Below are 21,134 nucleotides of genomic sequence, written 5' to 3' on the forward strand. Positions count from 1 at the left end.
GTATAACCAAGGAAATTACGCTTTATTAAAATGAAATACAGCTTATACAAAGAAAAGGGAAATCTAAGCACTGATGTAGTCTTTTTGAGCTCCTATTTCCTTGGTAACTGTCTCTGTTTCATTTAACCCTGAGTACAGCAGAACAATAACAGACATATATGCGTGAGTGCATGTATACTAGAAAATTTTGGCCTGTTTGCAATCTGTCTGTTATATGACCTCACCGTGTTACAACTTGTGTAGGTACATACAAAGTTACTGCACTATTAGACGAGATGTACAAAGAGTGGGTGCAAGACCTTGGCTCCTTTAGGTTTCTGGTGTAAAGGAATATTCTGCATACAGATAGAGACCTTAGAAACCCTATTCCAAATCCCATGCCTCATGCTCTGAAAGCACATTCAGCAGCTGGCCAACTCTGACAATGCATTAGTATTTTGAAGGCAAGCCATTCAGTAATGGTGGGAGATAGTGAGCCTGAAGAAAAAGGTAGATGTCACCATTACTCTTCCATACTCCTACCATGGTGCTGCCTTCCAGTTGGCAGTGTGCACCAGGTGAGTTTTTTATAGTGTGCTTCATAGCTCTCTCAGAGATGGACAAGACCATGGCTGATTTTGTGCCCACTGTGGTGTGACCAGTCCTGATTCAGTTTTTCCCCTCCTGCTCTTTGAATCCCTCAGGTGGAGTGGCTGAAGAATGAGGAGGTGATTGATCCTGTGGAAGACCGAAATTTTTACATCACCATTGATCACAACCTGATCATCAAGCAAGCCCGGCTTTCTGACACAGCCAACTACACTTGTGTTGCCAAAAACATTGTGGCCAAAAGGAAAAGCACTACAGCAACTGTGATCGTCTATGGTAAGTGATGCCTTGTCCTGCTACACAGGGGTGGACACTCAGAGGGAGGCTTCTAGAAATGTAACATGCCTGTGTGCAAATCTTACTGCTGCTAGCAACCAGGTTGCTACCTGGATTCTTCCTCAAGCATCACACCTTGCTTTCTACCCATGCATTTCATTTTCTCAGTGATGCTTTTCAGAAATAAGAGTAAAACTGAAAGAAAATCTATGCTTCCATATACTGTTAAGAGTGTCAGTGTTCAATGCTATCACCCATCTTCTTATCCCTCTTCTAATCAACCTATGTTTTGATGCCTATTACCAAAGTATACTCTGACATCAAATTAGCAAAGCACTCTATGGCTTCAGTTCATAGGAACACAACCTGGCTTAGAAATAAATACAAGGGGAGTAGAAAGTATTGAATAGCATTATTCTATGCAACAGTACTGATCTGATATTGAGGTTGGCCCTCCTTTTGCCAGTCCAGTTTTTCTGCTGGGTTCTCTTCTAGCTGATCTTGTTCTTCCCTACAGCCTGAGTTTCTGCCCCATGGAGCTATTGCTACAATGCTTCCCAAGCTGGGGTATCCTGCAGAACAAAACCTGATCTGACAACACGCCAGCTGACTATCCTGGTGTTCCTTACAATCAGCTTAATTATAGGATAGACAAGTGGGAAGAAATCCCTATGATTATCCCTAACATTCATTTCATATTCAGTCTAGCAGTTAGATTTAATTGTAAGCAGTTGCTTCCCTGAAGTTACAATGAGGGCCTTTTAGTTCAGATTTTATAGAAAAACAGCTGAATTGAGTTGATTAGCAGTGTTTGTGATATTGAGAGATGGACCTTGCAAAAGCACTGTGTTTTGTAACCGTGGTGAATGCAAAAGCATAGAGATACAGACATGCTTGAACTCCTCCTCATTCATATACAGTATTTTTTTTTGAACAGTGAAGTCAAGAACATATGTAAAGGAGCAGCCACTTGTGGGTTTTGATATTAAAGCCCCTTAAGTGTTGTATTATATCACTGATATTTGGGAGCTGGGGAATTTAAACAGTTGGTATATTATCCATACCCTGATGATGCCATTAGTACACAAAGCAGCACAATTCCCTCTTCATCCTCATCATTTTATCTAACCCAGAAGGTGAGGCAGGTGGAAATGAGAGGCAGCACAAATATCTTCCCAAGGATAAATATCTTCCCAAAGTTCAAAATAAAAATTTAGTGTAGGCTTACTCTGAACAGCTTAAATATCTGTTGAGGTGCTAGGACATTCATATGCACCAGCTGTTTCCACACTGGGGTGAGTGGAGTTGCCCTGACATCCCAAAATCAGCTTCTAGAAAAGAAAGAGAGAGAAATCATCACTTCCAGATCTTCCTGTTGAAAGCATGAGAGTGTAGCATGATGGATAAACCAAGAAAGAGGTGCAGTGTGAATTGTCTCCAGGATAGTTTTCGTGCAGTGTCATGCTCTTGCTCTTGCTTTCCAGTAAATGGAGGCTGGTCTACCTGGACTGAGTGGTCAGTGTGCAACAGTCGCTGTGGGAGAGGCTTCCAGAAGCGCACAAGAACCTGCACTAACCCTGCCCCACTCAATGGAGGGGCCTTCTGCGAGGGACAAAACGTTCAGAAAATAGCTTGCACCACCCTGTGCCCAGGTACAGTATAAACAACACGTAGCCATCAATGCATGATTTTTTCCGGCACCAGTCATTCCAGGAGAAGGCTGCTAGTCACAGAAGCTTCCTTCTCTTTATTAATAAATCCAACATTTCAGTCAATGAATAGGAAATTGTGTTATGTAAGTAGTTAAAATAGCGCACGCATTACATTAAGCAGCAGGGGATTTGGTCCCACTTTTGCACACAGCTTGCGACCTTGTCTCAGCCTTGGTAATTCAGGGGATTTGGAGAATGCTCAGAGCTTCAGACAGTGGGAGATAAAGGCTGAAAGCTCTGGAAGAGGACAGGAATTTGAGTCCACAAAGTGACTGTGATGCAAATAAATTTGTAATGTCTGTTCAGTCCAGCTGTCACAGCAAGTGCATCATTTGAGACATGTGGAGAGTGGATGCCAGTTTTCAAGCACATTTACCTGACTTCAAATTCAATACTTTTAAAAGGTATTTAAATGCAAACTTATGAAAATTACAAAATTGTTTTAGGAGACACAAGGTAGTTTGTGGCCTTTCCATGACAGCATTCAGCCATCTGTCCTACTCTCCTTTGTTGGCTGCACCACTGAAATCAGTGTCACTACTCTGTCACCTTCAACTTAGGAAGCTTGGCCATCCAAGACTGAGTCATAGGAGTGGGTCAAAGGAGCTGAAAAGAGCAAAAATCTCACTTCTGTTCATTATTCCAAGTGGCAGACTACTGTCTCAAACTCTGTTACTGGAATAATTTAATTATTAGCTCATTGACTGTTTAACTTTTTGCTTTTGAAAATCATTTGCAGGATTTTGAAAGGTGCTAAATGCATTCCTGATTCTATTCGTGTGAAATATATCACTGCCTTTAAATAATTCTTTTAATATGAAATATTTAAAATTAAATATCTTCATCCTAGAGAAGAGCTTCTGGCCAAGTTTAATTTTACCCTCTCTGTTAAAAAAAAAGAAAAAAAGAAAAAAATATATCACAGATTGCCAACTTGCACACTTTGAGCACAGATAAACTGCTGACATGTTTCTAAAAAGGGAGAGGAAGAGCAGAAATAATGCCGGGACAGAAATAGGACTTTTAAAAATAGAGGCTGGTTTATTTATTTGATTCACATGTTGGAATGGCTTAGAGTCCTTTTTCCTTGCTAGGATAACTGAAAATTCCAGGTAGAGTTATCCCAAGAAGAGCAATGCTTTGGCTTGGTCCCACACTCCCCTTTGTGTACGTGTTCCCCTTATACCTTGTGTTTTCTCCTTGTCTCAGTGGATGGCAAATGGACGTCCTGGAGCAAGTGGTCCACTTGTGGGACAGAGTGTACCCACTGGCGCCGGAGGGAATGCACAGCCCCGGCCCCAAAGAATGGAGGCAAGGACTGCGAAGGACTGGTGCTGCAGTCCAAGAACTGCACCGACGGGCTCTGCATGCAGGGTGAGTGCTGCTGCATCAGTTCTGGGATCCAGGAAAGATGTACCATAGAAAAGGTTGCTAAAGATCTTGTCATCATATATCTCCTGACAGCTGTTACTTACACAGCCTTCATTTAACTTATGCAGTAGTGTCATGAAGGTAGTACTGCTCTAGTACTGATGTTCAGTATGTGTCCATCCATGTTGTGGTCCTGTCTTAGGGACTAATAAGAGTGAGATGAAACGAAGAGTAGGCTTGTACTGTGATTCTGACTTTTTTGCAAGCAATGTCTTCTGTGTCTTTTTCATTCATTCTTAAAAATGAAGTCTTCATTCTGCTGGTATGTTGAAACTTCTCTGAATTTTGTTAGAATAACCTAAGTATAGTAGACTCTCTCCTGAAGAGTATGTGACATTTCTTCCTTCTCTGTTGAGCCTCAGCTCTTCATTGCCTAGATAGCTGTGGTGGTGACCATCCAGGATCTATGAGTCCAGATCATGATATGCTTGGAGTTTTCTAATGAAAAAAGAGTCAGGAATTTTTATTCTCTCTGACATATGACTAGTGACTGAAATAGTCCCAAAGTCATGTAAGTAACACCATTAAACTAATAGGTCTACTTCCTGAGTAGGTGGCTACTGTCCTGGCAGCAACCTCTTGTGATACTCTATGTCAGTATTTTGCCCCACGATACCCAGATTTACTAAAAACACTTCTTCAGTGTAACTTACACCAGCACTTTCATCATGTGAAAAGCTATTAGTCAATGTCAACAGCATAAAAAATGTAGTCCTCCAATATTTGTTTTTAACAGGCATATAGAAAAGAAAGATTCAGAGATTTTTGCTTTTTATTTTCCAAAGACATGGCTGGATTTTTTTTCCCTGTTTTATTGTAAAACATCTTTGTGACTATCATAGTGGAAAAGCTAACACACCTCTAGCTCCTGTGGTATGAATAAGTCATTATGGTAAATTAGGAAGAAAAGATACATCCCCTCTACAGAAGAGCTCTTTACTATCAGTTTATATTTAGACAGGTGTATGTCATCTTTGTGTGTGTGCATAAAGAGAGCCATTTAAGCAGAAATCTGGTAGAAGAATAGATATAATAGTACAGCAGAATAAAAGCCCTATAGGGATCTCATTTATCTGTTGAAGGTATATTGCATTTTATTTGTGAAAGTGGATGCTGAGTATAAAGCAGAAGTTTTCAGTGGGGGAGAATGTGAGGTTATTGTGAATCTTACTCTGCTTCATATATATGTATATAAAAATGGTAATGAAAAATATTCAGTCACATATTGACCCACTTGGCTCCAGGGGCCATGATCATCCTTCAGTGCTGGAATTTAATGGCAGTGTTTTAGTGGTGTCTTTATACTCCTGGGGCTTCATACACCTGTAAAACCTACAGTGCTGCTTCCAGATCCATCACTGCTGGGAAGATTGATTTTGCTGCACATTATGGCAGTGTGCCTACTGATCTCTCTTTCTTTCTTTCATCCTTGCAGTTTATGCAAAACCATTCTACCTCTTTTATATTTTCACTGATGTGAGCCTAGATCCATAGCAGATCTGCCCATAAGCAAGGAAGGAACACGGACCTCTTCCCAGAATACCACACACATGACTGGTGAGGGCCAGCCCAGAGCTGGCATTTCCCCTGCCTGGGAACATCCAAACCTACCAGAGACCTCAAAGCTGTCATGCTAGTGGGTGCCACTTAGCATTGCAACCACTTGCCCTCCATGTTCAGCCCTCCAGGAGGCTGCATTGGCCGGCTGCTTGCCTACCCCATGGCCAGATCTGGTTTATGGGTGTTCTGGTGCTTCCTGCTCAAAGGCAGACCTCAGTGCCTGCACTGTATGAGCAGCTACAATTAATGAGCTACTGGATGGGCCACTCTTGCCATGCGGTTGTTGCTTTGACAAAAACTCACTTGTAAATATATATCTCTGTATAGCTGTGCATAAAAGGTATCCTGGAAAATGTTGAGTTGAATGAGTCTAATTTGCAAGCTCTTTTTCTTTCAGTCTATTATTCACTACAGTAGCATCAGCTGGATAAATCAATAAGCTCTTTCATCAGACTGCCCCTGCTCCAGCAAAGAGCAGCAGTCTGCACTGATATTGATTTCTGTGGGGATAAAAACTGTGGAGCTCTCTCCATCCCTTGTAATTACAGTATTTTGCACCCAAAGCTGCAGTTTGTGCTTACCGCTAACTGTGGCATTTCTTGTGCAACTCCGCTGTCACATTTATTCAGACTAATGATCTTGCTAGTACACACATACACTCTCTTATTCAGTAGTTAGTATTTTTCTGTTAACATGAAAGGATGAACAGTCATTAAACTAGAAAGCCTGCAGAGAGGCAGAAGGCTGAGCTGAAGAAGAAAAGTAGCTGCAGTGACAATTCAGGGCGGTCATTACTATTTTAAGTTTCCCCATACACAATATTGCCTAGCAGGTCCCGTTAAAACAATTTTGTAATTCCTGTAACAGCATTAATATGGTCTTCTGGAGCAAAATATGGTGTAGGTGTAAGAGGAATTGGCTGGTTACCACCCACACTAGTTGCGTTACTGCCTCTATAGTTGCATTATTTCCCATTTGAAGTACGAGAACTGCCGTAAATACTTCGGTGCAATGAGGTATGCTTTTAAAGGCACACACTGCATCTCACAGGGGATCACTATAAACTGAAACACCACAATTAGCCCTCCCCTCATCCCACTTAATGACTTTTGTGGGTGTTCTGTGTGGACACCAAGCAATCACAATGCTGCACCACTGCCTCACACTTCAGCACAAGTTTGATGATGGAATCACAAAAAGCTTTAGAGCAAAGTACAGTGTGATGTGTTTTGCTGTGCCCAGTGGTGGGAAGGTATATGTGTGATACTGGGAAGTGTCTGGTGGCCTGAATTTGGCTTTACATTCTGCATAAACTGCTGTTGATGGCCAGGAAGAGGTGGACACCCTATAAAGTGGGTTAACTGTTGTTTGGAGACTTGCTGCATGAGTGGTGATGTGCAACTGTCTTCTCATTATTTCAAACATAAGGTCAAAAATATTAGCTGCCATATCAAGCATAGAATCATAGAATAACCCAATCTGGAAAGGACCCAGAAGGATCATTGAGTCCATCTCCTGGTTCCATACAGCACCACCCAAAAATCAGACCATATGTCTGAGAGTGTTGTTCAGATACTCTTTGAACTCTGGCTAGTTTGATGCCATGTTCCATGCTCAATGACCCTCTCTTGGTGAAGAATCTTGAATGTGTCCATGCTCAAAGTGTTTTATCTGTGTCCTGTCGGCTGACAATCTCAGGTGGCAGTGTTCAGGTCTGTTTTATCCCTAGCTTCAATAACAAAGCTCAGAAAGTCTGTAGACATGAGCGTGGGTGACTGTTCATGCCTGTAAAGCATGTCTTTTCTGAAATCTGAAATTCTGAGATCATGCTCACGATAGGCAAGTTGGCACCAGCATAGTCAGGAGAAGGTAATCAATGTCCCTTCCTCAGCTCACTCTCAGCTTAAACAGACTGCTGTGGATTTTCATAAAGGCTGGATAAGCTGTGCTTTTAATTTCTCTCAAAATCATGGGTTTAGCTGTTTTACAGCAGTAAGGTAATACTGGAGTACATGGCCACTTGAGAACTGTAGATTATCTAGTTCTATAAATAGTACCATGTCCTGTTTAGTAAAGACTGTTCACTTTATACTGTCACAGTATGGCTTACAAACCCATCATTTCATAGAGCCAAAAGGAAATTTCCTCGGGTCAAGCATAATCAGACCCAATGTGGACTTTTTCTTTATTCCTTTAAATAAATTAGCGTGAGAAGGCTGAGGCGGGCTGCTATCACTTCGAGAATGGTAGAAAATATTCAAAAAATCCTCACCTGCCACCAAGGGCATCACTGGACCAGCTCCCTGGTCACTCCTATACAATAAGTGAACCATATAACCTATGCGCACAGAAACCGAGTTGAATACACAACTTGAGAAATAGCCAGCTATGAAATGGAGAAAATGGTATTACCAGAACTGTATATCCATTTCTTGTTAAAAAAGGCCCCCTGATAGTTGAGAGTGAATCAGTGTGTTGCTTCTATAGTTGCCAAACTCTTCGAAATCCTTGTATGAAAGTCAGATTTGAGTTCATAAAATTGCTTCTTACAGCCACAGTGATCTAAGCATATGAGGGAAATACAGTTTGTCCTGCTGGTTCACTAAACGGTTAACTACAGCCCTTTTCTAGCCCTGTGCTGTTTGTATACAGATCTCATGTAGAAAGGAAGGCTAACCTGATGCTAATTGTTTCTCCCTGGAACGTATATGTACTACACGTGCCCTGTTTGTTTAATGTAATATGCCAGAACTTTCTGATGGGATAAGCATTTGTTTCCCTTTTTGGCTTGTTTTTAAAGCCGTCATTCAGCAAAGAATTACAGAGCAGAGAAGTTTGATGAGGACTTCTGGTCTTCCAGAGCAGATTAGTGTGCAAAAAGCAGGGGAATGTTTTTCAGGCTCCAGGAGGTAAGCAAACCTCTCTCCAGGGAGATTGCAACAGAAGCCTATGTGTGCAAAGGAATGAAATAAAACCTTTTATTAAGAGCATGTGGGTCAAGAGGGAACTTACAATATGTTCAGTCTGTCAGTGTAATGATATATCCACCTGGCCAGTTGCACTGAGCCCTTGCAGAGGGGGTTATTCATTTGAAGAACACATCTCGTCTGTTCCTAGAGGAAGTTTTCTGCACTATTGTTATTTGAGATGAATAAAGAGTTGTGATAGTTTATTTTTAACCCCACTACTATGTAATGATGTGGCAGCTAAGGGAGTATATGCACACATCTCAGAGTTACAACTCTTATTTATTTTTATTGTAGCAACATGAGAAATCCCCAGCTGAGGAGCGTCCACACTCTGGTGGGTCCTCTGCAACTGCCTAGTGAGAGTTCGTGCCTAACAAAGCTCCTACTCAAAGCAGATGAAAGCTCTGAGTATAAAACAAAATTGCAGATCAACAAGCAGAGCCTGGAACACTGAAACTGCTTTTTCCCACCCCAGTCACTTCAGAAAAAGCCCCCTCCCTATTAATTTTAACAAAAGGTGAGCACTCTATGATCTCTAGACTGCTTTGAAAAATAAGCCAGAGAATACATTACCTTACTTGTGAGCTTATAGACCTGCCAAGGATTTTGGTACATCACTGAACATCCATTCAGGTACCTCCTGCTTTCCACAAGCCTTTTTTCCAACTGTTTCAGCCTCCTTTTCTGGATGCATTCTAACTGTGTTTTCTTTTACCAAGTTGCTTGCCATGCATTCCCTCTTCAGTGCCAGCTCCTGTTCTTGTTTCACCTCTCCCTGTAACTCACTTGCTATGGGCCAGCTACAAAACAAAGCAAAACCCAGGAAATCTATTCAGGCACTACAAATGTTGAATTTGTGAATACACAAACTAACAAATTGCAGTGCTAGACATGTGTTTACTTTTGCTGTCAAACATCTGTAAGAAACCCAGCATTAAAGTTACGTGCTTCTAAGATATTAAACACTGGCATAAGATCTAGCTAAAAGGTCAAAGTCCTTAACTTTAAAAGATTGCATAATGTCAAAATTGCCTCTTCTAATCCAAATCAAATTGTAGCAACAAGTTCTCCTATTCCTCCATATTCTCCCACCCCATGTAGATGACATGCATGTTTAAACTAAGGCAAGACCTTTCTAACAGTGTTAGCAAAAGCCAGGAATCTAATTTAAAATGAAACTACAGTTTCAATCTTAATTATAGAATATCATACCCTCTTGTTCAAGGACAGAAATGAGAGAGACTCCCCATTTAACCTATACACTCAGGAAAGATCTGAGATAATACCCAAGTAAATAATCAGTCACAAAACCTCGAGCTTCTTGTTTATTAGCCCACCCTGAACTTGCCAATAATTAGTCCTTTAGCAGGAAAATAAATTACTGTGCATTATCTCCAGGATACCTGATATCATATCTGACCTTCAGCATACTTGCTGCAGACTTGAAGGTCTTTCTTTAGGAAAGCAAATAGAAGAAGCTCGACACATTTTGCCTGACATATTTTTGCAGCTCTGGGAATTTTATTATGTGCTTTCCCCCTCCACCCTCCTTTTTTTGTTGTTGTTGTTTTTTTTCTTTTTTTTTTTCTTTTTCTTTTTCTTTTTCTTTTTCTTTTTCTTTTTGTTTTTCTTTTTCTTTTTCTTTTTCTTTTTCTTTTTCTTTTTCTTTTTCTTTTCCTTTTCCTTTTCCTTTTCCTTTTCCTTTTTCTTTTTCTTTTTCTTTTTCTTTTTCTTTTTCTTTTTCTTTTTCTTTTTCTTTTTCTTTTTCTTTTTCTTTTTCTTTTTCTTTTCCTTTTTCTTTTTCTTTTTCTTTTTCTTTTCCTTTTTCTTTTTCTTTTTCTTTTTCTTTTTCTTTTTCTTTTTCCCCACCATAAATTAGAGATGACATTTTCTTGTTTATGTGCTGGAGTTTCTACAAAATAGCAGGGGAGAAAAACAATTAACAGCAACTGCAATCCGAGGATTACTGTTGTTATTTCTTCTCTATTAAATCTGTATTAGAAACATGTTAAGTGAGCATGGAGGTTTAGTCCTAAACAGTAGGGATATGGGATTTACTCTGAGGTTAAATTTGTACCCTTAACTTTGCTCCCTCACAGAGAAAGAACTACCAGCAGCTTGTGAGGCCGTGGCCAATGGGCACTGGAGGGAGGAATTCTAAACTCCTATAAGTCAATTTAAATCTCCTAATATCCTTCTCCTTGTGAAAGTGACTGCTTTTCCATGATAGGGAGTATATGGAGACCTATGTAGCTGCATCTGAGTTAACATCATCACTTGAAAGCTTTGAGCATTTTCACATTCTGTTTATTTTAAAGAATTTTTTCTAAAAACAACAAACTCAGCAAGCAATCCCGAGCATCTGGAGCTGGAGAAAGAGGAAGATACTGAATTACCAATGAAAGATCTCACCTTCAGAATTAAGAACAGAACTAGTCAGATGCCTGTTATTTGGGACTGACATGGGAAAAAAATGACTTGCTTGCTGGCCTTGATTTATCAAATATTAGAACTTATCTAGCGTATGTACATACATACACACAGTGAGAGCAAAGAGTTGTTCCTGTAAAATCTTGTGTCACTATGCACCACCTGCCTACTTTAAATTGTCTAAGAACTGCTTCCTTCAAATTTTAGGCCTCTACATTTGAGAATTAGTCTCTATTCATCTTTTACAGCTCTGTACTTCAGAGCCTGTTGCCACCAAGAGGTTATTACAACTTCACTGTCACTGCACTGGATAAAACCATCAAAGTAGAGAAAGAAAGACATCAGTTGAATGAGTGCCCTCTTCTTTTTTTATATGCAATTTAAGGGCATTGACTTTGGAACCAAAAGGGGAAAATGGGCTATTACTGTATATTATGCTCAACCTGTCATGTTCATTGCAACAGGATGATATGGGGACACATCATGTGGCTAGGCTTTCAAAAGGGCCACATAATTACGTGACCCTAGCTCCTTTTAAAAGCACTGTGCAGAAGAGAAAGTAAAGAGCATTTATAGATTAGGAGCAAGTGATGCCAGATTAAAATATTATGCATTAAAGAAACAAGCAGTTATGATGTACTTTATGCAATCTTCACTTTATTAAATGCATGTGCATGTCTCAAAATCTCACTAACCTTGATACAGTCTCAAAATATGTGCCATTAGCTGTGACCTCAGCAGCTAATGGCATAAAGCAGTTTCTTTGTAGGATAACTGTAAATGTTTTTGTAAATATGACCCAAACTGAATAAGTATTAGTGTGCCCAGAAAGATCACCTTCAGCTACTCAACCATCTTATGTAGTTACCTGCAGGGGAGAGAAAGGTTTTAAGTAGGCAGCTGGAGAATATACAAATGGAAAAGGCTGTCTTTTCCCCTTTCTTTCTTATGTTGATATTTTATCTGCAAGTAACAGAATAAAACACTTTCATAATCTGCTAAAAAATGAAATAATAATACAATTTCAATATGACTACAAAGCTGGTAAAATCTATTAGGGATCAAAAAGGGGAGGCAGTTACAAAATTCTCTCTGTGTGAAGCCATGACCTTCTGTACACCACAAGGAGTAAAGTTGTCTTTAAAGGGCTTTCCAGGTAAAATCAGACACAGGATTTCAGGATGCCCATGATCATGATACTGAATTCCCATTTTGTGTAGTATGCATGTGTATATATGCTCATTAACATTTTGAGAGGTATATTCATCCCTGGGGACAAGAGGTGGAAATAGTTCAGAAAAGTTGCTTTGGTGGCTTTTTTATGACAATCTGTTTCAACTTCTAACTCAGAGGAGTCAGCACCATAATCTCTGCAGAATTACCATCTGTCATAGGTCTGAGGTTCTCCATTCCTACCCAATCCCTTGGCAGACAGGTTTCTCCTGAGGCAAATTGCAGCAGTTGAATACTTGCTGTAAAAAGAGATGTTCTGCTATGTCACAGATAACCGTCTAAGCCAGGTGATCCCACACATTCAGATATTCAACTCCAGTGACATGCCTTTGATTCTCCTGTGGCTATTGGCACAAATGGATTTCCAGAAGGTCAGAGCAAGGCATGTGGGACCAGAATGCTTTGGCTGGGCTCCCAATGGTTAGGGATCATTTGTGTTTGCAAACAGCACCAAACTAATTAAATGAGCTTCAAAATCTATTTAGTTAAATGGACTCAATTTCCCAAAGCACTGTAAGTGTGACTGGTACAGAAATTGAGTTAAACTAAATTGATAAAAAGCCCACTGAAGTCTTTTCTGTGTACTGGTGTTAGACTGGTTTTTCTTTCCAGTCCTCTGACCTTTGACATATTCACCCTTTCAGCTTATTACGTTGGTATAAAGGTGCTTAAATTGTACTAGATATTCTTTATGGAAAGTAAATAGCCAATGCCTAGGAAATGCGTCTTTATAATGACATAACTGCATTTGTACAAAGCATTTGTGCCTATGTAATTACTTGAGTTTAAAAAGTCTACCTTTTACTCTTTACATTTTAATAGAAGCACTTTTACAGGGACAAAAAAAAACATGTATTTGCAAGCTTAAAGTGGAATATGAAGTAGAATGCATGGAGAAACATCCACTTAATTAAAGACTTTTTTCATAAATATATTTAATGTGCAATTACATTGGTGAAATTTCTGTGCTTAGTCCAAGCCTCCCACTGATTCTCCAGGTATGACATAGAGTGAGGTACTTGTAAAATGAGGGAAATTAATAGCCACTCTTGGTAAGTTGCTGAGATCCTCAAACAGAAGGGACTATGCAAGTGTAAAGTATGTTTATTACTATTTTATTTGTCCAGCAGTAAGTTACACAACAAAACATCAAAAGCTGCTTTGAAAATGCACATTTCTCAACAAGCTGTAGGAAGAAGCTTAAATTATTTTTCTCAAAGCAAGTAGCTCACTGTGAAGCCAGCTGCTCTGCGTGTGAGTCAGCAGCCTAGGCAGCCTTCCTAGAGTCAAAGCCAAGAGCACCTTTCTACATCTACCCTTGTTAATAAATTTGATGATTCCGGTAGAAGTCCCTGAGGTATTTGCCAAGCAATGGTGTTGATACAGGGAAGAAAAAAAAAAAAAAAAAAGAAAAGAAAAGAAAAGAAAAAGAAAAAGATGACTATTCACTGCGGTTACTTTGAAGAGAGGAGGGGAGTTGTTCTTCATTATTACAGGTACTAATCCCAGCAGGTTTGCATCATTATCCGATGAAAACATCCTTTCTCATTGTTTGAAGGTGTCGTCAGAGGGACTGGCATGAAAGCCTACTTTCTAAAGCAGCGCCTGCGCTGTGGTGCTGGGAGCATGGCAATGGACCTGGCTTCTGTGTAGCCAGCACCGCTATGTGCAGCCTCAAGCATTCCATTGCCATGGCAAGGCCCCATCCCTTTTGGAACACTCTTTCATGACAAAGGAGTGCTTAAAAATTGTTTTATTCTAGAAGCTCCTGCCTAAATGGCAAAGGGTGCCTACAGTTGCCACGTTTGAGTCATCTCCTACAATTGTGCTTAATTTGCAAGCACAAATGGAGCTGGCATTTGATGCACTGTTCAGCAGACTGCTGGCACAGCCCAGCTTGGCTGGGTTGCTTAATAACCAACCTGAGGTAAAGAGTCCTCTTGCTTCAGCCAGGGGAGGTCTTATGGCCACCACAGCCCAGCTTGTGCAGTGCTGTCTCCTTAACCAGAACTGTGCATTTCCCAGTCCCCAACATAGATGGCCATTTATCTATCCATGGCCAGCGTGCTCAGGCATGACTCTTGGCACTTGGTAAAAAATTGGTCTGCCCACAACTAAATGCTCAGCATGGCATCTCCTGCCCTTAGCCCTTCCACTTCGTCCCCTTCTTTCTTCTATATAGAACACATATTTTTCCAGCTGGAAAGGTTTGCTCAGAAAGTGTTGCCACTCAGTTCAGTAGTGGCACACACAAGAGGGTAAAATTAAATGCCATTTGCAAAGTATATCACTGTGTAAGAGTAATGGAAACAAAAATTTTCCACATCTTTTCCTCCTCTTTGTATTAGCTGTGCTTTCAATATAGACACAAAGCATTTCTGGTGAAGGAGTTGGTATCAGTCTTTGGCAGCTTCAAGGCTGTTCTCTGCAGTTATCAGTATGAGAATATATGCAAAATTGGAAGAGGCAGGTAAGTATTTGTGACAAACAGGGTCTATGAAGAGTTTGCTGCTTCTTCCAGTGTATTTTGAGACCACAATTCGTTACTTTACTGAGAAGACTTGAACTTTGATTTCTACTTTGTTGGGAATAGAAAAGGCTGTCAGTAAACTCACAGCTAATTCATACAGTGCCATTTTTTGCACCCTCTAAGTGGCAGATATCAAATCATTACCTGTGTGACAGGAATGGCATGCAGCCTCAAATGCCAAACCTGCCAGCTGAAAAACAGCTGAAGGAAAGGGGAATAACCTTTGTGGCTCTACACAAAGGAGTGCAACTTTGCACAAGTTTAAGTGATAAAGACCTGATTCAGGTATTTTACCCTATGCCAGCACCCCCAGAAGTACTCAATAGGGCACAAGAAATGCAGGGATCTCCCAGCAGATTTGACTATGAGGCTGAAGAGCATTTGGAGAAGCAGAAAGCCTAAATTCAGCCTTGTTTTTTACCTCGTATTTCTGCTGGCGGCCCCCTGCTCTCCAGGGACATCTTGCCATAGGAAATATTATCCATAATGCTATAGCTGAAACAGCTGGAATTTAGGTGGACTAAATATGCACCTCAGCATTCACCTGGGGAGTAATTGGGGGGTAACCAGCTCACTGTAAATTCATGCTCCAACTTGCTGAGCACTCACTCAAGCCCTCAGAAGTTGCCTGCCTGACTTTTTATGGCCAATGCCTCGAGTGCACTGATAGAAGTGGGGAGAAGTTATTACAAAAGATTGACTGTGCATGCTGAGAGTACATGTAGATGAGCTTGCCTCAACAGACCAAATAAATGAGTGTGAGAACATAATATTCCTAAAAGCAATTGTAAGTCTGGAATCGTTGTGGTGAGATAAAGTTTTAAGTAGATATTATAGACAGTATAGTCTATCCCATAATGCCTCAGAAAAAAAAAAACAACAAACATCATCATCAGAAAGCACCTCTTCTTGTTCTGGTATTTCAGTTGAGGTAGCATTTATATGATAGTTAATGTCTGGAAACTTTGTGGGGAGGTATGTCTATATGTGCAATTGGGAGAGACTGTATCTTCATTAGCAAGCGGCTTGGCCAAGTAGGATGAGATACGCAAAGCTCAACAGATGCCGAGAACCGATCTCAGCATTTCTGGGAGCTGGAGGTTATTACTCTGATCTGCCTGTAATGTGGTCCTGTACATTAGGCACACACCAGGAGTCCAGTTTTGTTTCATTTGCAGGAACCCAGATGTGTGAGCTCTCCACAGTGCACCCCAAGGCATGGGGGAGATGGAGAGAGCTGTGGGATTCCCTTCAAAAGAAGGAAGATGGGGACCCTTTCCCAGGCACCCACTCTGATTCCATCCATGGCAGTGACTTACCTTTGGTTTGTGATTTCCCTCTCCAATAGGATGGGACTCAGAGCCTTTCCTTTGCTCCCCATGTGATGAAGGGGGGCTGAGAGGTACTAAGCAACTTCATTGATCTCCTGTAAAGCCAAACAGCCTCAGCGTGCTTCTCTGTACAAGCTGCAGAAAGAAGAGACTAAAGAAACGATCTCTCTTATTTAGCCGTTCTGAAATATAACTGTAAATTGTGTTATCATTTTGTCGATATACAGGGCTTGCAAAGATTTCAAATAAATAATGCTATGACCCCAGGGGCCTTATTGATTTTTTAATAATTCTGAAGAGAAGCCACTCAGTTTCCTGTTTGCTGACAAATTCTTTGCTCCCTGAGGAATTCCTATTGAACGCATATTAAAGACAGGATAAAATAATTCTATGGAAATCCAGAAAGAGGGCTTTCTGCATGGACTCTGCTCAGCAAATGGGTATTTAACCTCTGACCAGTGACGACAGGTCTCCTTTAGCTCTATTAGATCAACAGCAAGCTACTATAATTAAATAAAAAAACTGTTTAGAGCCTCACCGAACATGTCCTGGGAATTAAAGCATATGGCAGGGATAGGGAAAAAAGACTTTCCGTATGGTAATGACCCTTGATGTCTGAAATAAATTAGATCCATTAGAGTTTATGCTCAATAAAAGAAAGACTTTAAGCACTCCAAAGTTAGTGACTCGAGACCGATTTTGGCTTAGAAATTCAATCTGCCTGCTTAGTAATTCTTAGTAAGGCTCTGGAGGAGACAGAGGATGCAAAATCATAATTCTGTGCTGTATCAGAATTCTAAAGTGCCATCAATTTCTTTTCCTTTTTTTTTTTTTTCCTTTTTTTTTTTTTTTAATTAAACCATTTTTCATGATTCCCTTTTTAGTTCTCCTCATTAATTTGATTTTGTTCCCATTTTTGTTTAATTTCTTTCTTTTTAAGGTTTCATTTATCCTATTTCAACTGAACAGAGAACCCAGAATGAATATGGATTTTCTTGTAAGTTTAATGTTTTATTTTATGTTCCTGGACTCTAATGCAATGCTGTTCCTGGGGTCAAGCTTTAGTATTATGCCAGCTCTGTGTGCCTAGGCAAAGAGGGATTGGGCAAATGAAGCTGCCTGCTTGACAGCGGTTTCCCTATCAGTGGGCTGACACAGACTGATCACAGCCCTTCTACGTAGGGAATATGGGAGAAGAAGCTGCATCAAATGCAGAAAATGGAGAGAGAATGAACCCTCTCTCTCGTTAGTGCTACCTTAGCAATTGGAGGAAATGTGGTGGAGGGATAGCTTTGCATTGAGCTGTAACTCAGAGATCTGCTTCCTGAACCACTGGGGATGTAAGTCCTGCTGTTTTGAGGCTGGCACGTTGAAAGTTTCATAGCCAGAGGCTGATGGACTTTGATCAGTCCTTTTCAACATCTGCCAGCTCTCACCTCTGTGCTGGAGGGCAGCTTAGCTTAAATGACTAAAAGGTGGGGAGCAAAAAATGAAATAAAAGTGATTTCACGTGTTTTAAATTAACAGAAACAGGCTGCTAAAATGGTCTGATTTGATTTTTCATTTTCTTTTTTGCATTGTCTCTGATACTGGGATTTTTCACTGTGTAGAAACACATCAGATTTTGATCATGTATTCAGACCTTTCGGAAAAAAAAAAAAAAAAAGTCTAGTCGATAATGATGCTGGAGATTACCCTGGAATTAGTGCTGAAGATACGGTATAAACAGCTAGTAGAAATATCAGAGCCATTTTCTCACAAGACAGCTGTAATAAATCTGGGTTCCTTTTAGTAAATTACCACATTATTTCTCGTGCTTGCTTTAGCTTTTATCCAAATACATATGTGTTAATGCTAGCAATGAGAATTCAGCAGTTGATTCTTTGTTTTCCTGGGTATTTTAAAAGGCAAGTGGGTAGAAAAGATAATGGCTCAACACCTTATAGGTCAGAAATCACAAAATACATTAAACAGGAATTCTGTAGAAATTTGACTTTTTGATTGCATTTTTTTTCCCCTTAATTAAAAAATAAGGCTTCTGAAGTTTAAAAACACACAACATGATCTTCACTAATAGATAAAACACTAAATACTAATATTATGATGCTATATCATGAAGACATACTGTTTTAGTTCACAGGGTGAATTTGCTTCATGAAACTGTGTAATGTGGGTTCTGTTTAGTGCTTCACTGCCTGGGTGCTATATAGATGAACAAATAGGTATGTAAAGAAATAGAACACGACTTAAAGAGAAAACAGAGATCATTTCCCATAAAAAGGGCATAGACCTGTTATATAGCTTTAGAAATGGATTTTAAATTAACCTATAAAAAGGTAGTAAATATCTGCAGGAAATGGGAATAATAAGAATGTATTTTGTCAAAAGACCCTGTGAGGATCACATTTCTTCAAGTTTCTTGCCTCTTTTCCTCTAGCTGCACCAGACTCAGATGATGTTGCTCTCTACGTGGGGATTGTCATTGCTGTGATCGTGTGCCTGGCTATTTCTGTGGTTGTGGCCCTGTTTGTCTATCGTAAGAACCACCGTGACTTTGAGTCAGATATTATCGACTCGTCAGCACTAAATGGCGGATTTCAGCCTGTTAACATCAAGGCTGCAAGACAAGGTTAGTTGTCACTTCACTCCATGTTGACCAATTCAGGGGGATATTATAAGGATATGGTCTCTTGGGGTGTATGAATGATATCTGCAGGATGCTTGTTGGCACTTCATAAATGAGAGAAAGATTATATCCATTTGTTTCTGATGGTCAAGTGCTAAAAACCTACAGTAGCTTTTTTCAGATGTGCTTAGGAACATACAGCAGCAGAATTTAACTTCTAAAGGGAGAATGTGATTGTGAGAGTAAAACAGACATTTATAAAATACGGGTCCTGCTCAAATTTACATCAAAGGTAAAGCTATGACAGAAACAAGGGAGGCAGGATTCATCACAGGAGGAATATTACAGTACAATAATTCCATCACATCTGCCTCCCTTTTACTTCACTAATAGCCTCTTTTACTGTGCCCTGTCTTACATGCATAAATAGTGCATAGTTTAAGAAGTACTGTGCCTTCAATGGACAGTGTAGAAGAGGTTGTGGTGTAATATAATTTAATAATTAACATTTTTATAACTAGTCCATAATAGATAATTTCCATGCCTCAGTGGCCAAAAAACAAACACTCATATGCTAACGCTGATCCCTTCAAGACCCACGTTTAAGCTGAAGAGTTCTCTTCTTCCAATACGTGTTTATGAAGAGTAAATCAAAATTAAGAGTTGAGATTACAAGAGAGTTGTTATAAGAAAGGTTAGCAGAAGTGTCATTTTCTGTGTGATGCAGGTACTAGTTCTACATTGTCTGGGAGTTGTAGGCACGAGGACTTCATAGCTTCTTCTTTTTACTAATTCAAAAATTCTGGTTTTATGCCAGTTTGATAAATTCCTTAATGAACCTCTTAGCATTTAAGGCAGGAGTATTAATTAATACTTTTAGATCTACTGAGCATAGAAAACACCTTGCCATGAAGCTAGGCATATCACACTTGAAATCTGAGCACAGCCTGAAAAATAGTGCTGGTGAAAAATCCTTAGAGCAGAAATGTTCTGTAATTTTGTATAACAATCAGAGCAGTTCAGGCAACACAAGCCCTGGGCCATTGCTAGATATGGGTACCTGAAAAAGGATACGACGGTCAGTTTACAAGTATCTTAGCCTTTGGTGTGAACAGAACAGAATGCAAAACCAAATCATGAAGCAGAAGAAAGTTGTCAGATTAGAGAAGTAATCATAAGCAATATGGCTCTTCTTTCTCATTTCCAATGCAGATCTCTTGGCAGTGCCACCAGACCTCACTTCTGCTGCAGCCATGTACAGGGGTCCTGTGTATGCCTTGCATGATGTCTCTGATAAAATCCCAATGACCAATTCTCCGATCCTGGACCCATTGCCCAATCTGAAAATCAAAGTTTATAACACCTCTGGAGCAGTCACCCCCCAGGATGAACTCTCTGACTTCTCCTCCAAGCTGTCCCCACAGATTACCCAGTCTCTGTTGGAGAATGAGACTTTGAACGTGAAGAACCAAAGCCTCGCACGGCAAACAGACCCATCCTGCACTGCTTTTGGGACCTTCAACTCCTTAGGGGGCCACCTAGTAATTCCCAATTCAGGTAAGTGCTATCCACATTTCAGCGGTTTAAGTGGAGTTAGCTTTCTTCTATGCCAGAGAAAAACAAGGTCACTCCAGGGAGTTTGCCTTTCCTTTGTTCAGAACAAACAGATATGTTTTACTCAATCAGATTAACTAAAATATTTTAAAGTTCGCTTTCCCAAAGTCCTGGCTGCCTTTTTAACAGAATGTTACAGGGCTCTCACCCCTTCTGAGGTATGTTATACTTCCAAGTTTCTCCGTGTGAAGTGTAGTTCAGCATCCTTGACCTTTTTCTTTCATTCAGCTCTAGATAAGGGACTAAAAACCAGAAAGCCCCAATCTTGTCATCACACATAAAGAAAACAATTTAATTAAAAAATAAATTGGTTGTTCCACTTCCAATTCACTGCAGAGTGTGTGGTACTGCAGTAGGGCAGCAGAATGCTAATTTAATGAAGACTTTTTTCCTGCACGCGTTACATACTCAAGGAAAATAAAGCCTAAGAGTGTTGTGTCCATCTCTGTCTCCTTGTTATATATAGCATTGATTAATTTTTACAAATTGGAAAGGGGGGAACCAAGCATTGAAGTGCTGCCAGACCTTCTCGTATGTTAAGAGGTTTTTGAGGAAAGCCGTGATTATATTTATCTCATAAATGAAATATTTTTGTTCAAAGTTTTACAGCTAGATGCTCCCATGCAAGACCATGTAGCTCAAGGTCTCACAGCTTCCAACTTTGCATCTTGTGTTCAGCTCTTGGTTGTTTTACAGCACAGTGCCCAGCCCAAGAAAAAGCTGCCTAACCTTGTCTCCTGCTTTTTTGCTGGATCCTTTTTTGTACATTGATGTTATGGAGCAAGCAAGCATCTGGTTGGCCTAGGACTAGTTTGTACATTCCAGGATGCAGAC

At 40.1% G+C, this 21,134-nt stretch overlaps 1 protein-coding gene across 2 annotated transcripts in view; it reads left to right on the forward strand.

The window, feature by feature from the left end:
- Positions 1-21,134, forward strand: part of UNC5C (unc-5 netrin receptor C) — a 238,359-nt gene that overhangs the window by 191,918 nt on the left and 25,307 nt on the right. Inside the window, exons 5-10 of one of the 2 annotated variants that reach the window (XM_072334831.1) lie at positions 684-864; positions 2,349-2,516; positions 3,786-3,950; positions 17,001-17,057; positions 18,498-18,689; positions 19,899-20,243. In XM_072334831.1, the coding sequence (XP_072190932.1) occupies positions 684-864; positions 2,349-2,516; positions 3,786-3,950; positions 17,001-17,057; positions 18,498-18,689; positions 19,899-20,243 (1,108 nt within the window). The remainder of the gene's footprint in view (positions 1-683; positions 865-2,348; positions 2,517-3,785; positions 3,951-17,000; positions 17,058-18,497; positions 18,690-19,898; positions 20,244-21,134) is intronic. The other variant, XM_072334832.1, reaches the window with a different exon arrangement.

This window comes from Excalfactoria chinensis, chromosome 4, assembly GCF_039878825.1.
Source record: "Excalfactoria chinensis isolate bCotChi1 chromosome 4, bCotChi1.hap2, whole genome shotgun sequence".
Taxonomy (NCBI): Eukaryota; Metazoa; Chordata; class Aves; order Galliformes; family Phasianidae; genus Excalfactoria; species Excalfactoria chinensis.